This window comes from Synchytrium microbalum (assembly GCF_006535985.1).
Source record: "Synchytrium microbalum strain JEL517 chromosome Unknown SmJEL517_scf0051, whole genome shotgun sequence".
In the NCBI taxonomy this organism is placed as follows: Eukaryota; Fungi; Chytridiomycota; class Chytridiomycetes; order Synchytriales; family Synchytriaceae; genus Synchytrium; species Synchytrium microbalum.
In genome coordinates, this window is record NW_022158400.1 from 100,299 (window position 1) to 127,201 (window position 26,903).

Genomic DNA, 26,903 nt, shown 5'->3' on the forward strand with positions numbered 1-26,903 from the left:
GAAAGCCTATGCTCCAATGATCGTGCTCATTATAGATCAAACGATTCCAAACCTCATCATTCCTGTCTTTCGACCAAAAGCTTATGGAGAGAGACTGACTACATAACGCCTGGCAGTATATTCCCAAGATGGCTACTTCCTCATCTTGGCTGTCTCCCTTAGCGTTCCTGCCAACATTCCAGATGTTCAAGACTTCAAGTGTCAGCAGAGAAGAGGTTCTAAGGTAGCAATTTAGTTTACTAATTTCATATATGCTATTATCGCCTGCATCGTCCTTGTACGTTGACACTACATGTAACTAACTTGTCTCCTATCAACATTCAGGGAGCAGCTTCGATTAGCTGATAGCTACGAGGAATGGAAGGCTGCTGCTTCTGAATTGGACATCTTACTCGGTATACCACGACATTACCGTTCCAGATACACAGTTCTACAATCCACAAGTCAGAAGACAGATACTGAAACTTTGTCTCAACGTATAGGAAACGACAAATGGGCTCTCGTCCCAGAGTCAAAAGAATATGATCACAGGCTGATTGCCATCCGATTACACGTACTACAGGAAGCTAGAGCTAAAAATGATGTCGATGCCATGATTTATTATCTGAGATCCGGTAACTAAAAGCATTTGCTTGTTGGAGGTAGAAACATGCGGCTTTTTTGCTAATCATCAATCTTTTCATTTTCAAGGTCTCTTGAGAAACCTTGGTGGATTATGTGACGCCAAACTGTTTGGTCGATCTTATCTGGGGTAATTCGTTTAGGTCAAGTCTTGCTGCACGTCTCTCAGTCCCAAGGAATCACTCAATGTCATTCAAATAACCACTTTTAGAACGAAAAAAATCATTGAGCTCTACTTGGATGAAGTCGTTACTCAAATCGAATACATTACCAAAAACGAGTTTCCTGGTGTTTTATCGTACCAAGTCAAACTCGACTTTTTGCATGACACTCGACAAGCATTTGGAAGTACTGCGTTATTATTGGAAGGAGGTGCTTCGTTTGGTATGTTAGACAAGAAAGTAACTCTGTGTGATCATGTCACGCAACGACACGAAATGCCTACCCTTTGCATAATTGATATTTCTAGGCCTCTACCATCTTGGAGTCGTCAAGGCATTAAATGAACATGGGCTACTACCACGAATCATAAGTGGTTCATCTGTTGGAGCATTGATTGCTGCCTTTGTATGTGTCAAATCAGACGCGGAGCTACCTGATATATTTGAGCCTGGTGGAGTCGATTTGAAGGCTTTTTCAAGAAAGGGTAGAAGTGGGAATTTTCAGAGAAAGATTATTCGAATGCTTAAACATGGTAAGCAATGTAGCGAGTTTTTTTTGTTGTCGGAATCCTGATAAATAATGTTGCTTTCGTTTAGGATACTTAATGGATGTCAAAGTGTTGGAAGAGTGTGTGAGGGCGAATGTGGGAGATTTGACCTTCGAGGTTTGCATCATTTGCATTTTCAGTCTTTTGTGTTGGAGACTCAACTCCAACGATTTCTCTTTGCATATCATGTTTAGGAAGCATACAAAAAATCGCATCGCATCCTCAACATTTGCGTGTCCTCGACGAGAACAAATGAGGTGCCTAGTTTGTTGAATTGTAAGTTTGGAAAGAATCAAGCAGTAAAAAAACCGTGGTGTGGTTGCGGTACGACTACGGATGTCTCAAGATCAACTCTCATCTAAAATACAATAGACCTAACTGCTCCTAATGTGCTGATATGGAGCGCGGCGTGCTGCTCAACGGCAGTTACTGGGCTGTACGAAACAGTGGATTTGATGGCGAAAGATAAGGACGGTAGAATATACAAGTTTTCACCATCCAGTAAGTTTACATACAACCTCCACTTTGCGTGCTTTTTTTCTCATACATGAATGGTTCCTTCAATCTTAGCTATCAAGTGGAATGTCGTGTCATCAGTAGCTGGGTAAGTTTTGACAGACTAAATATTCTTTACTTCAGCGGTTTGTTTATGGTTCACTTTAAAACCTTTCATCATTGCAGTGATACCTTATCAGACCTCTTCAATGTGAATCATGTATGTGAATCGGTTGAATAACTATTTCGATGCTTCCCGTTCGATGTTGACAGACTTTTTCTAGTTTATACTTTCGCAAGCAAATCCACATTTGAATGCCTCAAGCAAAAAGGGACCAAAAGCAGTTGAAGAAGGGCTTGGTAACAGACTCTTCTTGTTGATGTTCTCTGAAATAAGGTATCGCCTGTCGCAAGTAGGTTTGTGTTTATGACAAAAAACCGCAAATAATGACGCTCGATGATGTCAACAAGTCGCCAGAGATTCTGAATACGCCTCTCAATAATTAGCTCCTCAAAATTGGATTTCTGCCCAACTTCATGAATGCCTTGTTGGACTCTAGATCTACAGGACACATTACGATAACACCTACGTTGTCATTATCTGTACGTTTCGATTCCAGCGTGCTGAATATGAGCGCTTCCTAACGTGCTTTTTCTCCATGGTAGGATTTTTGGACGTTGTTCAGTAATCCGACATACTCATCCCTGCAATATTGGATTAAGAATGGTGAACAATCTACATGGCCGTATCTGTCGTTTATAAGGAATCGAACAAAGATTGAGTTTGCATTCGAGCAATGTAAGTTGCGTGCTGCGTGATGTGACCAGTTAACAATGTCACTCTTTCAGTAGAAGTTTCGTTTACTCATCCGTCCTTTTCTAGCGTTGCTGATTCTCAAATCTCCTGATCGATTGACACGAGATACTGCCAAGCTGGAAGGCAGGCCTCTCAAAGTTAGGACTAGGACAGTGATGTAGCTCTGTCTTTTGTAATGAAACGTTGTGATCAAGCAACCAAGTTTTTGTACAGTAAGCAATAAATGGTAGCACATTTACAATTTACAGGCAGTTAAGAATAGCGAGGTTGGTCTTGAGTTCGTTTTATAGCTTGGATGTGAAGGTAGTGAAAATTGCAAAAGGTTAACAAAGTCGCATAAATCTTCAACCAAGTAAATAAAGAATTCATCGCTACTTAGAAGCAGTCAGTATGAACGCGTTCTTTGGTAGGCTTCATCAGTTCTCTGGGTTGCTGGTCTTCAGAAAAAACTCAAACACAGCAAGTTGTGTCGCAGCGACGAGGATCAATCCGGATCAATCGCCAGACTTGTGCTATACTGTACATGGACTGTATATCTATAGAATACCATCATTGATCTATCACGAAAGTGCTCCAACAATGAGCAGTCGATCAAACACAAATTACCACACGTCGACAAGTCGAATCAGACGATCCACAAGCATACTACGAAATGATGCCAAAGTATGTCAACTCATATTATACATCGATTTACCGTAATAAGTTTTCATTAACATATCCAACCACTCCAAATTAATCAGGGCATTGAATCAACTGATCGAGATGTGCATTTTAAGGTCTTACTGCACCTATTACGAGCATTGGAACCTGCCACGAGACTGTTTGCATTCAAGAGCTTTGCTCTAATATCTGCGTCAACTATTGTCTCGTCTTGTGATATGGTATGGACCATCGAGTTGGTCAAGAGTTTACATCATGCAACTGTTGCCGAAGAAGTAAGATACAAGATTCTGTGAATTTGTTTCTGCTATTATGTGGCAACAATCACCAGTATTCTAATCCGCTCCTTTTTTTGGCAGAGTATGATGTTACGATGTGCTGCAGCACAAGCATTATCGAATATGGTTGCAGTCATGCTTCAGCCTGGGTTCCCATACTATCATTTGGACGCATCATTTCATGCCGTACTAGATCTATTCCTGTCTCTCTTCCCATCAGAGTTGGGACCACTATTATCCGTCGAATCAACACCATTCGACACATCCCATTATACACCTCCTCATATATTCATGCCACGATTATCTGTATTACAGTCCCTAGCTGCATTTTGGAAGACCGAACCAGCTCAAAGTGTTGAGTTTATTAGTTACATGGACGCATTCACGTCCTCTGTATTATCCAGTACGAGCACAACACATCCATATTTACAGGCTGCTGTATTACGAGTGGTCAATCAGCAACTGCCACAAACTAATCGTAATCGAATCCGTGTTGACAAGTTTATTGCCAAACCTCTGTTTACTATGCTAGAGTCATATCTAGAGGATAAACGGAAGGTTTCATCATCACAGGCCAATAGTAATGCAGAATTAGACAGGTCTGCAGTAAAATCAACAGCACACTTATCATCATCGCGCACACAATCAGTCAGCGTAGATGCAAAAACCGGTCGTGACATACATCCACTGTTATTACACGAACTAGGACGCTATTGGGCTAGATGGTATTCACGACCTTCTGATTCCATATTGGTGAATATTGATCAGTCGCCTGAAGAGATGGCTAGGCTGGGATTCGGATTTAGTATTAAACGATGGCAGTATTTGAAAAGTCTTGGGGTCTTTGAGCAGACTTTTTATAATGAATCTGATGAAGGGAAGGCTGTTGTGAGGAAGGTGAAGGCTCGAGGGCCGTATTATCCTGATGATGTGCCAGATTTGCGGAGTCTTAAATTGGGTATACATGGGTCATGTCTGGTGGTGAGGTCGAGGAAGAGTCGAAAGACAGGTAAGCTCATCATTCTATAGGCTAGAATTAATTTTTTTGCGTTATCTTTATTTCAAATACCATCCTTTTCGACTTCAGGGCCATCTTCTTCAGGAATGGAAACATTGGAACTCACTCTAGATTCCAAATCAAGTGTCGAAGTACCAGATCCAGCAGCTGTATGCTTCAATGTTGATCAAACATCTGTGACACTACTCCGAAACAGTCGAGAAGTCTTTCTACATAATCGATCATTAACCAAGGACGTTGAATTCACACTACAGGCTGTGCCTCAACACCTATTTAAAGCCACACCCATGTTTGGATTGATACCCAGGGGAGAATCATTCCTCATATCTGTAGAATTTTGTCCTAGACCTGATCGTCTGGCACGGAACCTTGATGTGCACGGATTTTTGAGAGTAAGGAATAGCGATGGGTTTGCAATGGATAGGTAAATAATCATCGGTGTCCTTCGGTTTTATGCTGTCACTAGATCGCTAACAATGTCGTACTCATAGATTGAGTCTGAGAGGATTTAATGCACCTGTCATAAAAACGTGGCCTCCTCAGCTTGACTTTGGGTGTTGTCCCAAGGGTGAAGTCCGCACCCTCCCACTATGCTTACAAAACGTATTACCAGTTGAAACCACCATCATTCTCGTAATCGCACCATCATCCTCCAGTGAAGCCTTCACTGTAGTTCAAAGTCAATTTGCACTACAACCACGGGAACGACGTGTAATTCAAGTGAAATTAACGTCTTCCTCGGATAATACCATCAAGGATCGTTTAATAGTAGTAGCAATGGGTGGTGAATTACACGAGATTGTACTATTGGCTGATGGACGAGATGCATTACGTGTCCTCGAAACCGAAATTGATTTTGGCCCGACTGATATATATTATGGTGCTGCCAAGAAACGAATCACGCTGCAAAACAGGGATTTAGCTCGTCCATTACATGTACTTGTTGAATCAAGTACGAATGAGCTGGTATTAAATCACGGTCACACTATAGTTGTGCCTCCTGGTGGCGAAGAACGTGTCGTAGCTGAATTTTTGTCTTGTATGTCTGGACAACGACAAGAGACGTTAACGTTACGTGTGCCTAGCTCTGCTCCCATAAATCTAGAAGTAGTCGCCTTCTCTGGACCAGCACTCTTAATACCGATATTTGAGACGGTCTGTATGCCGATAACACTAGTAGATAGGCCTACCGTAGTCGCCATACCATTAATCAATCTGTCCGCATGGACAATCCAATGCCAAGTAGTTGCACCCAATGCATCACCATTTAAATTCGATGTAGTGGATCGTAATCCTGGAGTCAGTTTCCAAGCCCTTGATGGACAAGCCGTTGGTGCATTCGTAACGTTAGCTCCAAGAGCGGGTTTCCTCTTACAGGTTACATTCACTCCATCGTCACCAGGAACGTATAGATATGCAATGAATACGCAAATGATGAAACCGAGGAAATGGCAATCTTATACGCATCAGTTTGTGGGTGTTGCTGTGACTCCAGATTATATTTCACGAGCAAAACCATTACAGGGACTGCGACGATATTTAGATGCCCCACTTGTTGAAACACCTGCAACAGCTAGTAACATGTCTGGCACTAGTTATGCTCCCACGGCCGATGGTGATTTACTACCTACATCAGTAATATTTGAAGTTGATCCACCGATACAGTCCGTCATTGCTTCAACCCGAACTAATACTTTTGAGGACACGTATCAGTTTGTGTCTATAACAAACCTCACGTCGTCGTCACAAGCATATCATCTGGTTTTGTCATATCCGTTTATGACGGATGTACCTTTGGATGGTATATTAGAAGCAGCAGTAACCGCTGAAATTCCAATACGTATACACGAACGATTCGAACGTGAAACCAACCCAGAGACTCGTCATTATACCATATTTGGAACACTAGCAATATTCGATGACAATTTTCATGGTCCTGGAATGGTGTCTGTAGGTCTTCAAGGTGTATTTGGCGACCTCTTGAAAATGGAGTTACGTGAAGGTGCCGAAACTATAAAGTTCCCCAATTCCAAACCCATGCATAAAGCCATACGTAAACTGATTATTCGTAACAAGGCGAACTTTGAAGTCGCTTGGGAAGCTCGTGTTACTGCCATAGGTCAAAAGGGTATTGGGTTAGCTGCTGATGGGTTTCCTTTGATTGTGCCGTCTTCTATGGGATCTGAATGGTGTCCCTTTGGATTGTCAAGTGCTAGGGTTACGCTGAAGCCGTTTGAATGTACATCTGTTGATGTGTATATTCAGTCTTCCACCTCGTCTGATCATCGAGCACGGATCTTTCCAGAGTATATTGATCCTGTTGCTCATGTGAGTTATGTCTACGATTGATTTCATGGAATTGCATTATTCTCTCGCTTTTCCAGACCTTTTGACTGATGCTACAACCAATAACTTTAGGTTGTGAATGGTGACACTCAGCGAGGAAAGACTCGTCGATCCCTGGCACCTTTTACAGTCGAATGCACAGTCGGTGCACCAGAATTAGCAACCTCCCCCGACTCATTTGATTTCGGAGATGTGGTTGTTGGTCGCCAAGCCGTCAGAACTTTGGCGGTACTAAATACTCAGCCATTTGAGATAACAGCTACTTTAATAATTCCACATCCCTTCCATGCTTCTCAAATGACTGTAGTCGTGCCTAGAAACTCTCGGGCCGAGGTGTCTATAATATTTGAGCCTACCAAAGCTGGACAGTATTGTCTCGTCATTCATGTCATGTCGAGCCATGCCAGTCGAAGTATACCCGTAATGGCTAGAAGCGGTATCTCATCATTGAACTGTGATTTGGTTGTAATGCAGGCTCTGCCTTCTCCAATACCAGCTCCGTCAATAACCTCACATTTAGGACAATTTCCATCGAATGTGTCGATTCCTCGAGGGCCACCTATCTTTGGAACACCGCTATCACATCAGGATGCACCATCCCAAGCTGGATTGCATGCATCCCGTACTTCTCACTTTCATTTAGCGCCGCAATCATCACATGTAGGTGGAATCGCAGCTAGCCGTCGTGGATCTATGATGCTTCATGGATCTCAGAACGAAGAATTGCAAACGACATTTGTACCAGTCCCGATAATTGATACTGTTGTCAAGGATGAAAAGTCAATATTAGATTTGGGTATAGTCGAGTTAGGCAGCACGATTACCAAAACCTTGACATTCCGAAATAATGGCAATTTCGATTACCAGATCAAAGAGATTCGAGTTACCGCTGATTCGGCTATAACATGGAAGATCATAAATGATGATCTTGAAGACTCGACGATTTTGACTCTCCCGTCGAAAGATGTTGTAAAATTTGGTGAGGAGCCAATGGATGCCATGGAAATTGATTGGGATGAAGCTGAATACCGTGCTCATCAACAGCAACGACAAGCTGCTTTGGACGCTAAGGGGGCAACTCAATCTACGGATCCAAAGAATCTGAGACGTCGTGTTGGTGGTAAACTGAAAATGCCGGCAATAGCGGCAAGTAGTGCTATGTCGGCTGCTGCCGCTGCTATTGCAACAGTCGCTCCCCATGCCAATGGGTTACCGTTGAGGTTGGCCCCTTCGCAGTATGTCATGTGTATATTTACTTTCAGTTCCTCTCACTTGGTATGCTTTTATATTCTGTTGGCTTTTCCCCCCTTTGACGATACCCAAATTCAGATGAACTCTGAGTATGATTTGGTTATTTAGGGAAATGTGACGAATCATGTTCAAGTCGAGGTTGAACGTATTGGATCGATTGAAGTTGATTCGTACGCTTTTTGGATGAGTGCAATGGTTCAACCGCCACTCAAAGTACGAGATAAACGTGTCGAGTTTGGAATAAGACATGTTCATGATGTCCATGTGAGTGACTCTTGTTGTTTTCTCGTTGTTTCTGGTTCGATGCTTCAACATTTTTTGCTGTAGAAAACACATTTGCTATTCTCAAATACTGGTGACTTGCCAGTATCATGGGATCTGAGCATGGATCAAATCGAGCATGTAGCACTGACAAAATACGAAACTCAGCACATGTCATCCATGGATTTAACAACCATTCCAGCACCCTTCTCTGTATTCCCGAATTCTGGAACTTTGCCTCCTAAATGCACTCAAAGTGTTGATGTGTATTTCAATCCCAGTGCTCCTCAACACGAAGTATGGGGCCATTATACACTTCATGCTGGTAACTTGACACCATGCAAAATCACCGTTCATGGTGTTGGTGCTAGCAGCGTGTTTGTGGCAGACGCCAATATAATTGATTTCGATATAATTCGAGTCGGGATGACGAAAGCCATGAAGGTTCGAATCCGAAATCGTGGGATTCTACAATCTCGCTTTTTCGTTGAATGTAATAATGATCGATATATGGCTGATCCTGAAGAGGGAACTCTTGAAGCAGATGGAACTATAGAATTGAGTATTAAATTCACACCTAGAAACCCAAAAGAAGAACGAGCCTTCATCAAGATATCTCCTAGATCCGATATTGAGCATCTGACTGATGCTCTTATAGTTGAGGTAGTAGGAACGGGCAGCTATCCTGAGATATTTGTCTTGACACGAACAGTAGACTTTGCTGTCGCTCTATTTGGACAAGCTAATACTCGACCCATCACTATTGAGAATCGAGGATCGGCCGAAGCGTCATTGACCTTCACATGTCATCACCGCGCAATACAATTGCGTGCTGATGGTAGTGAGCCAAATGATGAAGTCATCTTACCACCAAAGTCGATTAGAGATATAGATGTAGTGTATACTCCCACTGCCGTCGAAACACTCAATGCCAAAGTATTTTTAAAATCATCTGATAGTCGTGGTGATTTCTTCATGGTAGCCTTGAAGGGTACAGTCGGTATCCCTCGTCTGACCTTTGATCCACCAGATGCACTGGAAAGTCTCGACTTTGGAGTCTGTCTCGTGCATCGAACGTATAAAAAGACTTTCAAGTTGCATAATATCGGTAATATCAACTTGTCGTGTACTGTGGGTATAGAATCCAAGACCCCCATACCGGAATCGGATCGAGATGTCATTCAAGTCGAATTATCATCTGGTGTTGTCGCTGTTGGGGCCACTGTGGATGTCATCATAACATTTAAACCCACTCGGGTTGCTGATTATACACAGTCGTTACGAGTCAATTATGATTTCCGAAGTATACTGGTACCTGTAAAAGGATGTGGTGGTAAATCTATGCTGCATATTGACTCGCCGTTACGATCACTGGATTTCGGGATTTGTAGATTACGAAGGGTGTTCCGTAAAAGCATAACTGTCTCGAATCGAGGAAATCTGGCAGCCATGTATCATGTTAGACCAGAACCAGCTGATCGAGATTGGAAACAAGTCGAAGCTTCATTTGTCGACGAAGAAGCAGCTGCAGCTGTAGCAGGTTCCGCGCCATCATCAGATGCTTGGGTTGAACAACTGGCTGCAGCAGGATATCGAGTTATAAATGCTGATGTTCTTGCTTCTCCATCCTCGAAAGTGGATGTAGTTATAGAATTCCGGCCGTCTGCTCTAGCGCCGTACACTTCTAGGATACGGGTTTACGTTCGTGATCAATACGAAGAGTTTGATATTCGAGGTCGCGGAGCTGAACCTCTTCTGCAATTACTTGATGCTGATGGACTGGCTCTTGAAGAATTTGATTCTCTCAAGCCGTTAGAATTAGGTGTACATCCAGTCAATGCTGATTTTATTAAGACCTTTCAACTCAAGAATGAAGGACCATTTCCAATCGATTACTTACTTCAGCCTAGTAGTATACGAGAATTTGATATACATCCACAACGTGGTATAATTGCCGCTGATTCTACATCGCTGTTGCACCTGGTATTTAGACCCACCACCGAAAACCGATTCCGTGTATATGTAAAAGTAATGTGGGAAAAAGATCCTTTGAAGCTCATTGTTACTGGACAAGGTGGTATAGGTAAACTTGAAGTCAATATGCCGGATGAGAAGGATGCTCGCGCTGGAGGTCTGGACTTTGGAATTGTACCGTTTGGAGTAACAGTTGAGAAACGATTCTATCTGCTCAATGTTGGATTGGTGCCTAATTCCATACATGCCAATGTGGATAATCGAGATTTCGCTATCGCGCAAATGGCTGAACCATTCCTTCACAGGATGACCAGTGGTCAACCATTAAAACCGCCCATGAATAAACGATCAACTTGGAATTGGGTTTCTGAGTTCAGAATGATCTTAGCGCCAGGTATGGCTGTTGAAATCGGTGCTCAATTTGCTGCCAGAGCTGCATCAGCCGTCACCGCCACAATCCAAATACAGTCTGAAAATAGTAGTAATAATCCAGTAGTCGGATTACGTGGCAAAGGCGGCACCATATCTATAAGTCATATCGGAGATTTGTCCTTTGGAGAAGTTGCCAGTTGTTATACCTATACTCGTAAATTGACAATCCAGAACGCAGGGTCGATTGCAACACCGATTACACTTGATTGGGCTATAGTAGGACATTCATCAGAAGCACGAGCTGCGTTTATACCATTATCAGAGACTTTTATATCATCTGACCCTCGATCTGGATGGGCTCGAATACAGTATCTGAAGGATCGAGGAGTATCGGCTGCCGATGTGCCCAAATATAAAATGTCAAGTGATGATCTTTGGGGTCTCATTCGAAAAATGGTCTGTAGGTTAGAAAATCCAGAAACACTACGACCATGGCAGTCTCGTCAGAGTGTTAGTACTCGTAGACAGAGTTTATGGGGTAATACCATTAATCGCATCCATAACTACCTTCATGACGATGAAGGCGATACTTCCGAAACGCCAGCAATATTACGATCAGTTGCAGATGTAAATGCTTTCTCGGACCAGAGACAAATGTCTGAGATACCACGAGGCATGTCAATTATACAGCCATTCGCGATATCTTCAGAAGATCGAGATAATCCTGGAGCGGATGATGTCAATAGTAGTCGTATGAGTATAAGTGGACGAACGGCATCAGTTCCTAAGAAACGAATTTTGAAGAGTCAAGCTGCATTCGTCAGAAGGCGGCAAATGTTTTTTCATCTCATCACAAATCAACCCATGTCTAGTCAAGTATCGGCAGTAGTCAAACCATATATAAAAGTAGAACCAGCCACCACAATGCTGCCTAGCTTTGGAGAGGTGTCCATAACTGTAGAAATCAATCTGGCATCTGAAGATAGTTTTATGGCCACGTTAAATATTCGACCAGCTATAGCTTCATTTTTGCATGAAATTGCATTGGCGGCTACACCACGTAGTGTACTCGTCCATTGTAATGACTCTAGCCCGCTCAACTTTTACCGTCAACCACTTGGACAACCTGAAATCATTAGTAGAACTTTTACCAATGTGGGACATAAAGCTTTCTCCTATTTTATACACAATCCAGTTGCTAGCTTATCAGTCATGCCTACTCGTGGTGCTTTGAAAGCAGGCCAATCTGTAATAGTTGACTTCACTTTCAAGGCTGCTGAAGAAGCCATGCAAACAGGGGATGTTATATTTGAACCTGATTGCTCTCAGCCTATACGACTCAAGACCTCGGGAGGTGGTGGAGTCGCCAGAGCTTCCTTATCCAAATACCGTAGATTTGATTTTGGCCATTGTATGATTGGTAAAAATACGGTTTCGTATTTGCCTATTACTAATGAGGGTAACGCCATGCTACATTTGACTCGGTTTGAGTTGTTTGATAATGATACATTCACGCGCGGAAAGGACTGGCCGACGACAAGGTAGTTTTGGAGTGTGTTACCATTGAACTCTCTTTTAACACCTTTTTTGCATTTCAAAAGAGTGTCGCTATTCCCTGGCAAGACGTTTAATTTAGCCGTTGTGTTTACACCGTCTGAAGACTCGCCACCACCTGGTCGCTTAATAATTGGGACGATTAGTGAAAACTGGGATGTCGAACTGGCCGGTCAAGGTCGTGAAGCTGTCCTTATTATATCTAGGATGTCACTCGAGTTTTCTGAAGCTCTAGTTGGCAATTCGTACGAGCAGAAACTAGCTCTCAAGAATGTAGGGGAGGTCAACTATCCCGTCTCATTCAAGCTCGAAAAGGATTTCCCCGATATAGAATTCAACCCACCAGCATTTGTATTGCATCCATTCTCGGATAGTCACGTCGGTGTAGTTTATACTCCTTCACGAGAGACTAGGCAGACTGTGACTATGATTGTTTCGTCACCATATTCTACTCATAAAGTGCCACTCAGTTTGCACGCTGGAACCGTCATGGTCGACTTTAGTTGTCGTGAACTTGATTTTGGCATGTTTGAAAAGACGACATCACCAACCATAAATTTTTCACTTAAAAATACTGGCAGTGTACGAACCTCATATAGTGTACGTGACGTAATGAAACCGTCCATGTTTCATATAACAGGTGGTAAAGGAATGCTGGCACCAGGCAAATCAGCAGAAGTGCAAGTCACTCATACACGGCATCAAGTTGGCCAATTCGCTGAACGATTGATGGTCAAGACTGATTTGATTGATAAACCCAACTATCTCAAAGTCAGCGGACAGTGTGAAGAAGCTGTATTAAAACCTGAAGAGTTTGCTGTGCTGAATATGGGTACGTGTCCAGTCTTGGAGACCACCGTTAAAATATTATCGTTTACGAATTATGGTAAATACCCCTTGGAATATACCATCAAAACCGCCTACCCATTAAAAGCCTCGCCTACTTCTGGATATGTGATTGGAAACGAGACTGCAAAAGTCGCCGTAGCATGGTGTCCATCTGGTGGATATGAATTACGAACACAATTACAAATCGAAACCAATATTGGATCATTTGGAGTCAGTGTACGTGGTAAAGCAGCATTGCCAGAATTAGTCTTGTCAACCACATATATAGATTTTGGGGTTGGTGCTGTTGGGACAGTGTATCGAGAGACTCTTGAGATCAGTAACAAGGGTAAAGTCGGATTTACCTTTAATATTCCACCCATTCGAGATCCCGCATATTCTGTTTCTCTAAACAGTGCGGCTGTGATACCAAAGAAGTCGATTGTGCTGGACGTTGAATTCAAACCTCAAGTTCCTGGTCGAGTTGGAAGTAGTTTTATGGTGGAATGTGCTGGTATTAACTATAAAGAAGTGGTACTGATCGGTGTTGGAGGGTTGATGAAGCTTGATATATCACCCCCTATCATTAATCTTGGTAAGAAATGCTGTGGCAGCTCATTAGATGTCTTTTTTCGGTATTTGACTCATAATCTATTATGTAGGTCGATGCCCATATGACGAGGTTGTACATCGAGAAATCACATTTACTAATGTCGGTGAAGTGTCATTAGCCATACGCTCCAAGGGGACATCCATCGATGTGTGTGAAGTGGCGTGCCCGGAAGTTGTGCTAGTTAAAGCTGGCAGTCGTGTTCGAACAGTTTATGGAATCACTTGCAAGACGGTTGGAAGCTTTCAGTCTGTTATTCAGCTTCTTACAAAGGAAGGTAAAATGGCCATTCCCATACATGGTATGTACGCTTCGAGGGCTGTTTCTGTGTGTGTTTCGTTAATATGTCGATTTGTTTGTAGGTGTTGGTGTAAGAATATCCCTCTCCGAGCGTGCCAAGGATGTGTTAGAGAATGAGAGGCTGCTGACGGTATATAGTCTTATGAACCGCCCCTTTTGAACCGCATTCTCAAAGCCCTGCTTGTACCGACTCAACAGTGATTTCTTTAGGTCCAGAAACCTAGTCCTTTCGCCATTGAGTTACCACTGCCATCTGAGCTGGAAGGTTGGCTCAAGGCTGACAGTCGTCTGATTCGGCTCGACCTTGCCATTACATCTCTGGTATCTCAAGTCATGCAACAGAACTTACTGCCGCCATCATCGTCGACCGATAAAGAAGGTGTTGCGGCTGGCACAAAACCAGCAGATCTTCCTCCTCCGGCAACAGCGACGTCGAATGAATCTTTATCTAGCTCTGAGGACAGCGGCACATCGGCATCCAATTCTAAAGAATCTCTACAAGATATACAGTCGAAAGACTACCCCACATCAGTGGCAATTCGCAAAGATATTCAAGAGATCTTGGTGCAGTTTGTCAAGAAGGAATCGGATTTAGAAGCTAGCGACATGTCTAGAGTCATACAGAAGGTGAGAGAATTGATGTTACAGACTTTTCTGGTGCACCAAAAATCGAGGTGAGAAGTTTGGGAGAATAACGTGAATCTCAAACTCTCCCTCCTCGCTGTAGTTTTGGCGTCTCAAATCAGACGAGCATCTCCAAATAGAACCAGATTTTGAAGATTTTGCGGCTTACGAGCTGTCTCAATATCAGTACGTTGCCGAAGAAATCGATGCTAGTGATATCTTGAGGCCTGTTGAGCCACGAACCATTATATCTCTTGATCCAATGTTGGTTCGACCACCACCGTTCTTGCATGATGATACGGTATGTGGAATTTGTGATGATGTATGTCCTTGTTTTGTATTGCTGATGGATTTGCCTGTACACTTTGTAGGTGCTTGCTCGAGAAGGAGGCAAATCCAAAAAGTATTCTGATCAATTCAGTCCCCTGAAACGGTCGGATAGAAATGCAAAGACAGTAGACTTTTATACCAAGTAGCTATGTAGATATCTTGTAAATCTCTCTCTGTAAATGCAAAGATTTCTCGGCATTCGAGTCGTTGCTCCGTCTTCTATTCCCAGCCTTCCAAGAAACAAGTGATACTTGAGACAGTAAAATGTGTTGATGGAATGATTTATTTTTAGTTCGCTTTGTTTTAATAACTACTTAGATTGTCTTCTGCTCTTATGTGGAGCGGTTTCTCTTCTTGAGGGCAGCAGGAATGGTGACCATTTGATCGAAAGCTTCCTTTGAAGACATTTCGTTTTCCAATTGTTGCATCAGTGGTCTGAGATATGGAACGTCCTAATTGGCGCAAAGGGGCAAAAATGAGTAAATACACACTAGTTGTACTCAATTTGACGACTGTGATTGCAAAAGACAGATGATATTTCATATAGTAACGGCAATCAGTAGTTGAGCAATCAGCACAAAATATGTAACTCCAACAAGATCCCTAATGACCCTGCTGATTCATACCTCTTCAGGTTTAGTCCATTCAGCAGCATCCAATGTGTTTTGAGCATTCGACAGAGCAAAAGCTCTCTTGAATCGGAAGTGTCGATCTTGGAATTCCTTTGGAGGCAATCGACGAAGTGCTTCTTGCACAACCTCAGTCTCGTCGGGTATCAAGTCGTCATAACGTAATCCTGTATGAATTCGGGTATAATCGTAAGAGGGTTTGGTTGAATGGTCGTTCTATAGCACATTTCAAAATGTGATGCAGTTTCTCCAAATGTCGATAATGGTACAAGTCCCAATAGGCAAGCAATACAGATGATGCCAGCTAGAATATTTATATACAGTCCATGCGATTATTTGCTTCTTACCCATTTGTCGGTATCCCATTTGGTTGCGATACCAGTTTGCCAAATTCTGCCAAAAAAGTGAAAAGTTGTTTTAGGAAACGAATGTGAGCTGAATAAGGGCGAGTAAGTTGATGGTAGTTACCCTGGCGCCGGGCCCTTCTTTGAGCTTACGGAATGTGGCCAAGAATGCAGTTGCCATCTTGTTTAAATCTGATGCAAAACAAGTTACAAAATCGTGCGGTGTGAGAGTGTTAGGAGATGCAGCTAACTACGCTAAGAACGTTCGTTTTACGTGTAATCAAGCAAGTTACTAACAACTGAAACGCATCTGCTATGGATATGATGATGCTTTTGTAATAATAGACATAGAGTATACATCGCGAGAGCCGCGTTCATAAATGGCGAGTTTCACCATTCAGCATTTCAGCATTCACTCTTCCTTTTCTTGTTCTGGTTCAGGTAGCTTGACACGAAGGGATGTGGCTCTTGCACATAGGTATGCTCCAACAACATTCGAGAAGACAGCAAATACGACCAAAGCAGCTAAAGAACCGATCAGAGACGAGCCATCATATCCGTAGAATTTGATGACTTGTTGTCCTGTAGCCAAGCATGAGCCAACGGGAGGGCATGAAAACTCGAGTCCTATTGTTCGAATGGCGTTAGTCTGGCGAACACCTCACTGACGAGAGGAAACCCATAATCAACTTGCCGTCAAATTCGTTTTGACTCCACGTGTTGATGATATAGAACAATGGGTTGATGAAAGGGCTAAAGCGGAGTTTGCGTCAGGCGATCTATACCAAAGGGCAAGCTTGTCCGCGATGCAACTTACATCCAGCTTATGAATCCAGGCATGGCCGATTGGGTAATGAGCACTCCAGAAAAGAGAGAGGCCACAAAGCTGATCATTGCAATGAAGGTGCCAACCACGCTGGGATCGGCAAAGGCAGCTACGATTGTGCCGACGCCATTACCACAGATGACTCCCAATGTTCCAATGATGTAAAAGATAGCAATCTTGTAGGCGCTAGCATTCAAACCCGTTCTAGAGATTCAAGTAAGTGAGTAACGAGAACAAAATCAACAAGCAAATCCAACACACTTACAGAACGTAGATGATACCAAACAGAACAGCACCCTGCAATGTTGGACCCAATAATGAGACAAAGAGACGTGCCGGATAGAATTCTTGGAATGTATAAACATTGTTGAGCCTTTCTCGCAAGATGACGGGCCTTGTTTCTGATTCAGTGGGTGATAATATCACGTTAGGCAAACAAAAGACCGAGTTTTGATAACTTCAGACCCACCAATGGTTGTTCTAACAACATTAACAGTTCCAGCAGCAAATCGTTCCAGTGCAATATTGTAGAGCAACCCAATACGAGATCGAATACCAGCTTGAGTCAATGGCATCTTGAACAAAAGCCAACCATACAAAAAGCAGAGTAATGCCACATGTGCAACAATCGTAATCAAATAGGGGGTGTCTATGAAGAACAGCCTCAATTCCCGGTGCAGAAGAATGCCAGCTCTTTTGAGATAATTCTTCCATGCAAACGGTTGAATCATCGAAGCAGAATCGTTTTCAGGAGGTAGAACTTTGTATCGGAAGGGAGGATAGATAAATGCTTCCTGTTTCCTCCATCCCTCCGTCAATGCGGCAATGTGTTTCATGGAGTCTGCATGTAGCTCAGCATTGGCCATATGTAACGTCGACATGTCAACAATATAATCGGCTGGATTTTCGTTGATTGGGAGTGGGTATCCAATACTAAGGAAATGCATATACGCTTCCTCTAACGTTCCTGAAAATGTCGTCATGCCATTCGACATGAATATAATGCGATCAAACATGTTGAGAATCTCTTGTCTCGGCTGATGAATCGTCATGACAACACTCGAACGAGTCTTTTTACAATCTTTCGCCATGATCTCAACCACTTGGAAAGCATGTGAAGCATCCAGTTTCGAGGTAGGCTCGTCCAAAAACAAAATAGAGGGATGGGAGAGTAGTTCCTGACCAATGGCGCATCGTTTCTTTTCTCCATTGGAGACACCACGACTATTAAGACCACCGAGGCGTTGATTTGCGCATAAACTGAGACCAAGACGCTTGATGACGGATTCAACACGTTCCAGTTTTTCCTTGTAGGTCATACTGTCTGACAGCTTGAGGAGTGCTGTATAAGTCTAGAACAAACAATGAGAGGGTCAATCAAAGTGTTATCGTGGGATCAAAAAGTTTCGTAATTTCTCACGAGTGTTTGTCGAACGGTTAGGGACTCAAATACACAGTCTTCAGCCTGCACAAAGCCCTAGTTGAATTGGATAAATTAATCCTTAAAACGAAGTAATCATACAAACAAAAAGCATGTTACTTACAATCTGACTAGACCATGTGCGCGGATTGCGAGCTCTTCCATTGATTCGAATATCTCCAGTGGTGACACCAGCCGTAATCCTAGACGCCAATACGTTCAAGAGTGTTGTCTCTATTGAAAGAAAAATGATTAATACAAGGAAGTACAGTTGAGATTTTCTTTGATCAAACTCACTTCCTGCTCCTGATCCTCCAATGATTGCCACGAATTCTATTTGCGAAACGTGTTAAGAATTTTGGCCCAAGCTGCAAACATGTTTTCATTGTTTTCGCTTACCGCCAGGCTTGATTTCACCAGAAACTCCACGAAGAATTTGACGAGTGGTACCAGCCGACACTTTATATTTAACATCTCTCCATTCCAGGCGGAGACTACGCTGCGGGACAAATTCTGACGATCTAGATGAAATCCTGAAGCATGATGGTCCTTCGTCGTAAGCAGAATTATAAAAGACTTCCTCATACGTCAAGTCATCGTCCTTTTTGTATGGACTATACGGAGATACCAATGGCGATACGAGGGTTAATATAGGTGATATGGGAGATACCATTGAGAAAAGGGTCGACACGGTACTGTGTCTATAAGTGTCAATGCCTTTGTTCATTTGCATCAATGGTATAAACGTGGTTGTGTCGGTTTGAGTTGCAGGCTTTCTATTTGTAATCACTGGTCGCGCTTTGGTGCTTGTCTTCAATGCCAACATCAAAGCAGCCATTTCGAAAAAGGCTGTACCAAAGATTCCTGCGACTATGGCTGCATTTGCCCAAAAGTCGATTTCTCCAAAACCGTAGGAACTGACGACTTGTTCTCCAGTTTGGAAGCAATTTGTGGCGTCAGCGTTGCAACTGAAGTTTAGTCCATTTAATTCGTTCGTGGATAAGGCTGACATGATATAAGCACTTGGAGTAATGTAATGTCTATAGCGGATGAGCGAGAGTCAGCGAGTCAGCAATGTGTGAATTCTCTGTACTACTTTCACCGCAGTATAATTTACTTACAACCAAAAAAGTGCCCGAGGCATTTCACTGACCAAAATCAAGAATCCCGTAAATTGATTTGAAACTAAATGAAGGTAATATTGAGAAAGGACAGGTGTGTTTGAAAATCGCAAACGACTAGACACATACATGCGGCAATGAACGCCGTAATGAATTGTGCTTGAGTGCTGTCAGTAGCAAGCACACTGACAAAGAATCCAAATGCACATCCGGAAAGAGAAGCGAGGATGTTCATAATCAAGAAACCAATAAACCTATCAGGTTGTAGGCCGACCATATAGTATATCGTAAATGTCATCATAAGGCATTGTGACATAGGGATTATGGCGCTGACAAGAAATTTGGCCACATAGTATTCATAAATATTGAAGAAATTCTTGACACGTTCTCGAGCAATCAAGGGCTTTAGGTCGGGAAGGATTTGAGCAATGTAAAAGGCTGGCATCAAGAATCGTGATCCAGAAATACCGAAAAGCAAACCAAGTCTCGAGTTCAAGCTGTTCTGATCGAGTAACAGCTTTATATAAACAAGGCCGAGTAAAATGCTAGACACCAGTGTGATGAACAAAGTCATGAAGGTGGCACGGCGATCTCGACCAAACATGACCAATTCTCGATGAAGGAGGGTCGTGACTCGTTTGAGGAATGTTTGGATTGTATATATTGGTTTGTTGTGAGTCTCGAGTTTCAAGGTTCGAGAATGGAAGGGTGGAAACAGAGATGGTTCTTGTACTTTCCAGGATTCGATCAGCAGTTTGACTCGGCGTGCACTTGTTCCAGATTCTTCGATTGACTCTGGCCGAATTGACGAAAGCTCGACCAGGTAATCCGCTAACATTAAAGACCGTGAGTATTAGATTACAGTTTGACAGGTGTGTTGCGGACTTGGAAATTTCTAACCTGGATTTCGGGTTGCAGGGATCGGATGGCCAATAGATGCAAAATAGGTATAAGCTTCAGACAACGAGCCGCAGAATGTCAAAGAGCCAGAGTTCGACATGATATAAATCAGATTAAACATTTCAAGAATTTCTTTGCGTGGTTGGTGTAGGCACATAATGGTTGTGGTATTCGTTCTCAAAGAGTCTCTCTTGACGATTCCCACAACTTCTTGCGCCCAGAATGCATCGAGCCCACTTGTAGGCTCATCTGTGCGGATGTGAGAAATTAGATCAATGTGTTGAGGTTCTGCGCAAAGAAACACAGTGATGTGTTATACCAAGAAAGAGAAGTTTGGGATGACTGAGAAGTTCTACCCCGATAGCGACCCTTCGCCTTTCTCCAGTGGAAATGGAACGGAAGAGGTTCCCACCGATAATTGAATCAGCACATTCAAGCAGACCAAGTCGACTAATGACAGAGTCTACTCGGGAACGCTTCTCGTTGTATGTCATTGTCTGTGGCAATTTGAGCTTTGCAGCGTACATCTAAAAACAAAATCGTTAGATAATTATCATGGTTATAGGAAACCAAAACAGTCTTACCAATGTTTCCCTAACAGTCAATTGTTCATACATCAAGTCATCAGACTCGACGAATCCGATTTCAGAATAAAAAAGTGCTGATCGCTCCTTCCCATCTACGCGAATTTCACCAGTAATGCGTCCCGTATAGATGCGATTGGCCAGAATATTGAGAAGCGTTGTCTCTGGATGAAGTTTAGTGAGGAAAACATTAGCAGCTCACAGAAATCACATGAAGCTCGGACAAAAGAGTTCACAGAGAGGGGAGGAGGAAAATACATCTACGGCAAATAATGACTTACTGCCACTTCCCGAGCCTCCCAGAAGGCAGACAAACTGTCCGGACGCAATCGACCCATTTAGCCCCTAGAAGAGCATTCAAGTTTAGAGCTCAACCCCACTTGAATTGATTCCAAAAGCACTTGCATTTAGGATTCGCCTAGTCTTGCCATTTGAGGTAATTCGATATTTAATATCACGAAACTCAAGGGCTGATCCAAGTGGTCGAGCGATTGTGGCAGCTGAGCTTCGATGAGATTGAGCACGACATATCGAATCTGCCATTGGTTTTGGACTAGTCTCTTGGACTTGGAGGATATCCGTATCCAGTGTCCCGTAAAAATGAAGATGGGTAGTCGGTTAGAAATCTCGGAAAATTTCTGAGGTTCGGGAGCGTTCAGATTGTTTCGTCACTACTTTTGGTTGATAGTATTGCTTGAATCTTGACACAGTTGCAGTCGCTCCGTGCAGATGCCTAATGGGCGGCTGTCCTGAAAATGAATGCAATTGATTTCCGTTCGGAAAACCACACCTTTTATGATGTCAATAGAGTAGCTAAGCATCTCAAGCCGTGTATAAAGCTTCAATAAAGATATCTCGAGACGTGAAACACGAAAGGAGTAAGGAACTGTTGCTTCTTGTTGGGGTTTGTGCTGTTGGTCAAACAAAAAGGAAGAAAACGCACAAAAAAAGCACGAGTGAAGTTATTCCAACAGATTGAGAGCTCATTGCCAATTATAACACGCGATTCTATAGTCGCGTTTCCTTCTCTTCTCTCCAAATCTCCACTCTCTTGCGCCTACTGTTGACAAAAACACTTTCAAAAATCCACACTTCCCAACATTCACAATAATTTAAATATTTTACGGCATGGAAAACGAAAACACCCGTGTCACTAATGGTACTGGAACCGCAGACGTTCCTACCAGTAAGTTCCATCTATTTGCATCTCCTTTAAGATTGAGTTGTGTGTGTTGATCAATTTATTGAATTCAAATTCATTCACCCCTGTGCCTTAGAACTAGAAGATAGAATGGATGTAGATGTGCCAGAAAATGGTACTTCTCATACTGATATAAAGCCAGACCCTGGATCTGAAAGTGATGCCAGCTCTGATGTCCCTCTCACTCGACGCCGGTCAACATCAAACAAGAAGAGGGCCATCCCTGCTGACTCGGACGTTGATGAACAAGATCAGTCTGATGATGAAGCAGATGACGAAGGTGATGATGATTATGATCATGCTACTAGTAAAGGAAAGCCATCAAAGGCTGCGCCAAGGTCCAAGTCGCCAGCTGCAAACCCAACGACGTCTGCCAAACGGCGAAAGGACGATGATTCATCTGCTGTTGATTCTTCTGAAGAAGACATTCCCTTGGTAATTTATTGCTGCGTTCGATCTACTTGATTTGATCAAATTTATTATGCAAAGAATCTAACATGCTCATACAGGCACAACGCCAAAAAGCTGTCAATGGAAAGCAGAATGGAGGTACTCGGAAAGCTGCGAATGGTGCTGCTAAGAAAGCAACACCCAAAGCTAAACCTAAACCGAAGCCTAAGAAGAAGGTGTGTTGTAGTTTGGTTACGACACGTACACTTCTCCTGACCGTTCATCTCAACACTGAAATCCTCTTTGTAATAGGCCCGAGTAGCATCTTCCGATGAAGAAGAAGATGCTAGCGCAAGTGCCAGTGATGCAGAAGATTCACCTGCTTCCACCAGGGCACCGGTAAAACGTAAACGTACCACCAAGCAAAAGGCATCAGACTCTGGTTCCAGTAGTGATATTCCTTTGGCCAGTGTAAAGAAACAAAAGAAGGGTCCTGCTGCTTCTGACAAGAAGGGCAAGACTCCAGTCAAAGACGAACTTGGTGTCGATCCTTCTAGTAGTGCTTCTCCTAAAAAAAGTCGTAAGAAAAAGGAGGAGGATGAAGATGAAGATCAGTTCAAATGGTGGGAACAAGAGAACGCTACTGGTGATGGGTCTGTCAAATGGACTACACTAGAACATAATGGTGTTCTATTCCCACCTCCTTACGAGCCTCATGGTGTAAAAATGCTGTATGATGGAAAGGAGGTAGAACTGGAACCTGATGCTGAAGAGCCAGCTACTTGGTACGCTGCTGTCGTCGGTTCTGTATGGGATGAAAATCCACGATTCCGTGAAAACTTTTTCCGTGACTGGAAAGAGTTACTCAACAATCAAGCCAAGGTATGACTTGTCTCATCTATGGTTTGATGATGTTTTATGGTGTGAGCAAGGCCACGATCATATCAGAAATTGACTGATCTCTTATGAATCTCCCAATTTAATAGCCATGTCCAATCAAAGTATTAGACAAATGCAACTTTGGCCCAATTACTGAACATCTGAACAAACTGAAAGAGCAAAGGCAGAATCGTAGTAAAGAAGAGAAGCAAAAGGAAAAGGACGCCAAAGCTGAAATCGAAAAGCAATATGGTTTTGCATTGCTTGATGGACGGAAGGAGAAGATTGGTAACTTTCGTATTGAACCCCCTGGCCTGTTTCGTGGACGTGGTGAACATCCCAAGACTGGTTCTATCAAGGTTAAAAGATGGACACATAGTACAGTTTTATGCATTTGCTAACCACAATCCCACTTTTCAGCCTCGTATTACAGCTGAGAATGTGACGCTCAATCTCGGTGAAGATGCTCCAGTACCTCCTGCTCCACCAGGTCAGAAATGGGCCAAGGTGGTGCACGACAACACCAAAACTTGGTTGGCTAGTTGGAAGGACTTTGTTAATGATCATCCCAAATATGTCTTTTTATCTGCCACGTCTTCGTTGAAGGGTCAAAGTGACTTGAAGAAGTTTGAAAAGGCTCGTGAATTAAAGGTACTGTACATTTAGATCAATTGTTTGTTTTTTAAGCTGCAAAGTCGATCCTTTTGCGCTGTCGCTTACGCCACATCGCAACTACTTAGAAACACATCAAACGCATTCGACGTGATTATGAAGAAGAGTTGAAGGATAAACATATGGACATTCGTCAGCGTGCTACTGCTATGTATCTGATTGATCGACTAGCCCTCCGTGCTGGTAACGAGAAGGGTGAAGATGAAGCTGATACAGTTGGGTGTTGCTCCATACGATATGAGCATATTACTCTCGAACCACCACGTAAAATCATCTTTGACTTCCTGGGTAAAGATTCCATTCGATACTATAATGAAGTCGAAGTTACCGATCAAGTATTTAAGAATCTGAAGATCTTTAAGCGAGATCCTAAAGGAGAAGGAGATCCTGTCTTTGACCGTCTTGATGTGAGTTTAATTACTGACGTATAATTGATTAAATCGACTTTTTTGCAATCATTCACCTTGACCCGTTAGACCGCATCTCTCAACAAGCATCTGCAAACCTATCAAAAGGGACTGACGGCCAAAGTCTTCCGTACATACAATGCATCTTGGACATTCCAACAGGAACTTGAAAAGACTCCTGAAGACGGTACCGCGGCAGAGAAAGTATTAGCATATAATCGTGCCAATCGAGAAGTTGCCATTCTATGTAATCATCAACGTACGGTCTCTAAAGGACATGGTGGTCAGATGACCAAGCTTCAAGACAAGGCATGCGCAAAAATATTACGGATTATGTATTTTGATGATGAGGCAACACCTAGCAAGCAATTAATCCTATTTGTGATTCTTGTAGGTCTTGGCTCTCAAGTATGAACGGATGAAAATTAAGGAAGAGATCTTGGAATTAGATCCTAAACTCAAGAAGAAACGGCCTGAACTTGAAGAAGAAGAGTCTGACGTTGATGAAGAATTCGTTACACGTCACTTGGTTGCTGTAGAAGAGAAGGCACTCGAAGCAGCACGTAAAAAGTTTAAGAAGGAGAATGAAAAACGAGCAGCCAATGGAGAAGAAGAGTTGTCAGAGTCAGAGATGCCTGATGTAGACGTTGAACGTAGGCCAATCGGGTCTCTAGATAAATTGGAGAAGGCATATGAGAAGATATCTGAACGAATTCGGATTCAGAAATTGAATGCCATTGACAAGGTAAATGTTGCATTGTGTGAACATTTGAACTTCATGCCTTGTGTGTTTCTGAACTTTTGCTTTCTTTATTACTTTAGGATGAGAACAAGACAACTGCTACTGGCACATCTAAAATTAATTACATTGATCCACGTATTTCCATTGCGTGGTGCAAAAAGTACGATGTCCCACTAGAGAAGATCTTCAACAAGACGCTACGAGACAAGTTTAAATGGGCTTCTGGTGTTGATGCAGAATGGGTAAGTTTACCGCCGTGATTCCTTTCTAGTTTATGTGTTGTCTAATGCTCTGTTTGCAGGAGTTCTGAGGGGTGTTTTTTAAGTTTGTTACCAAGTGTGTAGGACGAAAATAAGTCGTGTATTTACTGTAATCAAAATTTCAAGAAAAATGTATTCAAACATTGTGTTCTTGCAACAGAGTTCAAGTGGTTATGTTGCCACAACATTTCAACAACGCACCAATATGTCTATCCGTTTAGGATTGGAACGGATCTTTGCGCTCTTGGAGGCACTAGGAGACCCACATAAGCAATATGATATAGTACATGTAACTGGCACCAATGGAAAAGGCTCTGTCACCGCGCTAGTCGCCAACATTCTAAAATCATCAGGACGTCGAGTAGGTCGATTCAACTCTCCACACTTGATATCTCCCAATGACGCCATACGAATCGATGAGTCCATAATATCAAAACCCATATATGATCTTACCCGTCAACGTGTCGAACAAGTAAACGCAAGTGCGCACATTGACGCCAGTAGTTTTGAAGTCACGACAGCATTAGCTTTTGTTATCTTTGCTGATGCCAAAGTCGATATGGCAGTTATAGAAGTTGGTATGGGAGGACGATTAGATGCTACCAATGTGCATCCGTCTCCTTTGGTGTGTGTTGTCACATCAGTAGCTATGGATCATGTCGAGTTTTTGGGTGATACTATAGTGAAGATAGCTACAGAGAAGGCTGGGATATTTAAGAAGCATTGCCGTGTTGTTATTGGCCCGCAGGCTTATGATGATGCGAGGGAGACGTTGGAAGGGAAGGCTAAGGAGCTTAAGTGTGAGTGTCTTGTAGTAAAGCCAGCAACGAGGGAGGGACAGATCGTAAAAGTCATGTTTAGAGGTGGATTATTAGATGTAGAGCTGCCTTTGATGGGTGGCTTTCAGCTGGAGAATGTTGCTACAGCTGTGGCATCCATTGAACAATTACCATATGTTACAAAGGAACATGTTGTCGATGGTATTCGTCATGTACGATGGCCAGGACGACTTGAACTAGTAGATATAAACACCGATAAAGGGCAGACACGAATACTTGTCGACGGTGCTCATAATGAAGCTGCAGCAAAACAATTACGGGTTGCTATAACAGAGCAACTCGAAAACAAAAGTAGTAAAAAAGTCGGATGGATATTTGGAATGTCGCGTGGCAAGAATGTATCTGCTATACTAGACATTCTTGTACGTGATGGAGATGTGGTATGTGCTACTGAATTCGGAGTTGTGGAGGACATGCCGTGGATTAAATGTATTGCTTCTGGTGATATAATTGATGCTGCGGTTGGATTGTCGGTACATGTGGATACAATGACTGCAGCGCGTGTCAAGGACGCGATTGATGGTGTTATGAATCGGAATGATATAGACTTGATTGTTTTGTGTGGGTCGCTGTATCTAGTTGGTGACTTGTACAGAACTTTTGAACTGCCACTTTAGAAATGAATGTAGTCTCTTTAATTG

General features: G+C 42.8%; 5 protein-coding genes across 5 annotated transcripts; 3 read left to right on the plus strand and 2 right to left on the minus strand.

Annotated features, from left to right (window-relative positions):
- Positions 1-128: 128 nt before the first annotated feature.
- On the plus strand, positions 129-2,803 carry SmJEL517_g05512 (uncharacterized protein; the record flags this gene model as incomplete). Its single annotated transcript, XM_031171438.1, has 15 exons — positions 129-223; positions 325-395; positions 483-614; positions 691-751; positions 833-1,005; positions 1,091-1,315; positions 1,380-1,447; positions 1,525-1,606; positions 1,703-1,831; positions 1,901-1,934; positions 2,012-2,045; positions 2,110-2,238; positions 2,333-2,428; positions 2,492-2,624; positions 2,709-2,803. The coding sequence occupies 15 exons, from the start codon at positions 129-131 to the stop codon at positions 2,801-2,803; spliced, it is 1,557 nt and encodes a 518-aa protein (XP_031022571.1).
- A 418-nt stretch (positions 2,804-3,221) lies between these two features.
- Positions 3,222-15,194, plus strand: SmJEL517_g05513 (uncharacterized protein; the record flags this gene model as incomplete). Its single annotated transcript, XM_031171439.1, has 14 exons — positions 3,222-3,305; positions 3,383-3,577; positions 3,662-4,589; positions 4,668-5,022; positions 5,090-6,926; positions 7,017-8,219; positions 8,304-8,459; positions 8,523-12,343; positions 12,404-13,779; positions 13,847-14,095; positions 14,157-14,224; positions 14,305-14,721; positions 14,822-15,019; positions 15,090-15,194. 14 exons carry the CDS (start codon positions 3,222-3,224, stop codon positions 15,192-15,194), a joined length of 10,992 nt encoding a protein of 3,663 aa, XP_031022572.1.
- Positions 15,195-15,380: 186 nt separating this feature from the next.
- SmJEL517_g05514 (uncharacterized protein) lies at positions 15,381-16,202 on the minus strand (the record flags this gene model as incomplete). Its single annotated transcript, XM_031171440.1, has 4 exons — positions 15,381-15,500; positions 15,675-15,844; positions 16,025-16,070; positions 16,146-16,202. The coding sequence occupies 4 exons, from the start codon at positions 16,200-16,202 to the stop codon at positions 15,381-15,383; spliced, it is 393 nt and encodes a 130-aa protein (XP_031022577.1).
- Positions 16,203-16,433: 231 nt separating this feature from the next.
- Positions 16,434-21,415, minus strand: SmJEL517_g05515 (uncharacterized protein; the record flags this gene model as incomplete). The annotated part of the gene is made up of 16 exons (XM_031171441.1): positions 16,434-16,648; positions 16,701-16,774; positions 16,839-17,051; positions 17,113-17,248; positions 17,317-18,199; positions 18,268-18,324; positions 18,392-18,501; positions 18,565-18,600; positions 18,667-19,307; positions 19,389-19,452; positions 19,518-20,219; positions 20,289-20,537; positions 20,608-20,815; positions 20,873-21,036; positions 21,154-21,187; positions 21,248-21,415. 16 exons carry the CDS (start codon positions 21,413-21,415, stop codon positions 16,434-16,436), a joined length of 3,954 nt encoding a protein of 1,317 aa, XP_031022578.1.
- A 585-nt stretch (positions 21,416-22,000) lies between these two features.
- MET7 (tetrahydrofolate synthase) lies at positions 22,001-26,879 on the plus strand (the record flags this gene model as incomplete). Its single annotated transcript, XM_031171442.1, has 11 exons — positions 22,001-22,058; positions 22,150-22,508; positions 22,583-22,699; positions 22,776-23,345; positions 23,450-23,701; positions 23,763-23,993; positions 24,083-24,421; positions 24,491-24,811; positions 24,852-25,166; positions 25,244-25,405; positions 25,584-26,879. 11 exons carry the CDS (start codon positions 22,001-22,003, stop codon positions 26,877-26,879), a joined length of 4,020 nt encoding a protein of 1,339 aa, XP_031022575.1.
- Between the last annotated feature and the right edge of the window lie 24 nt (positions 26,880-26,903).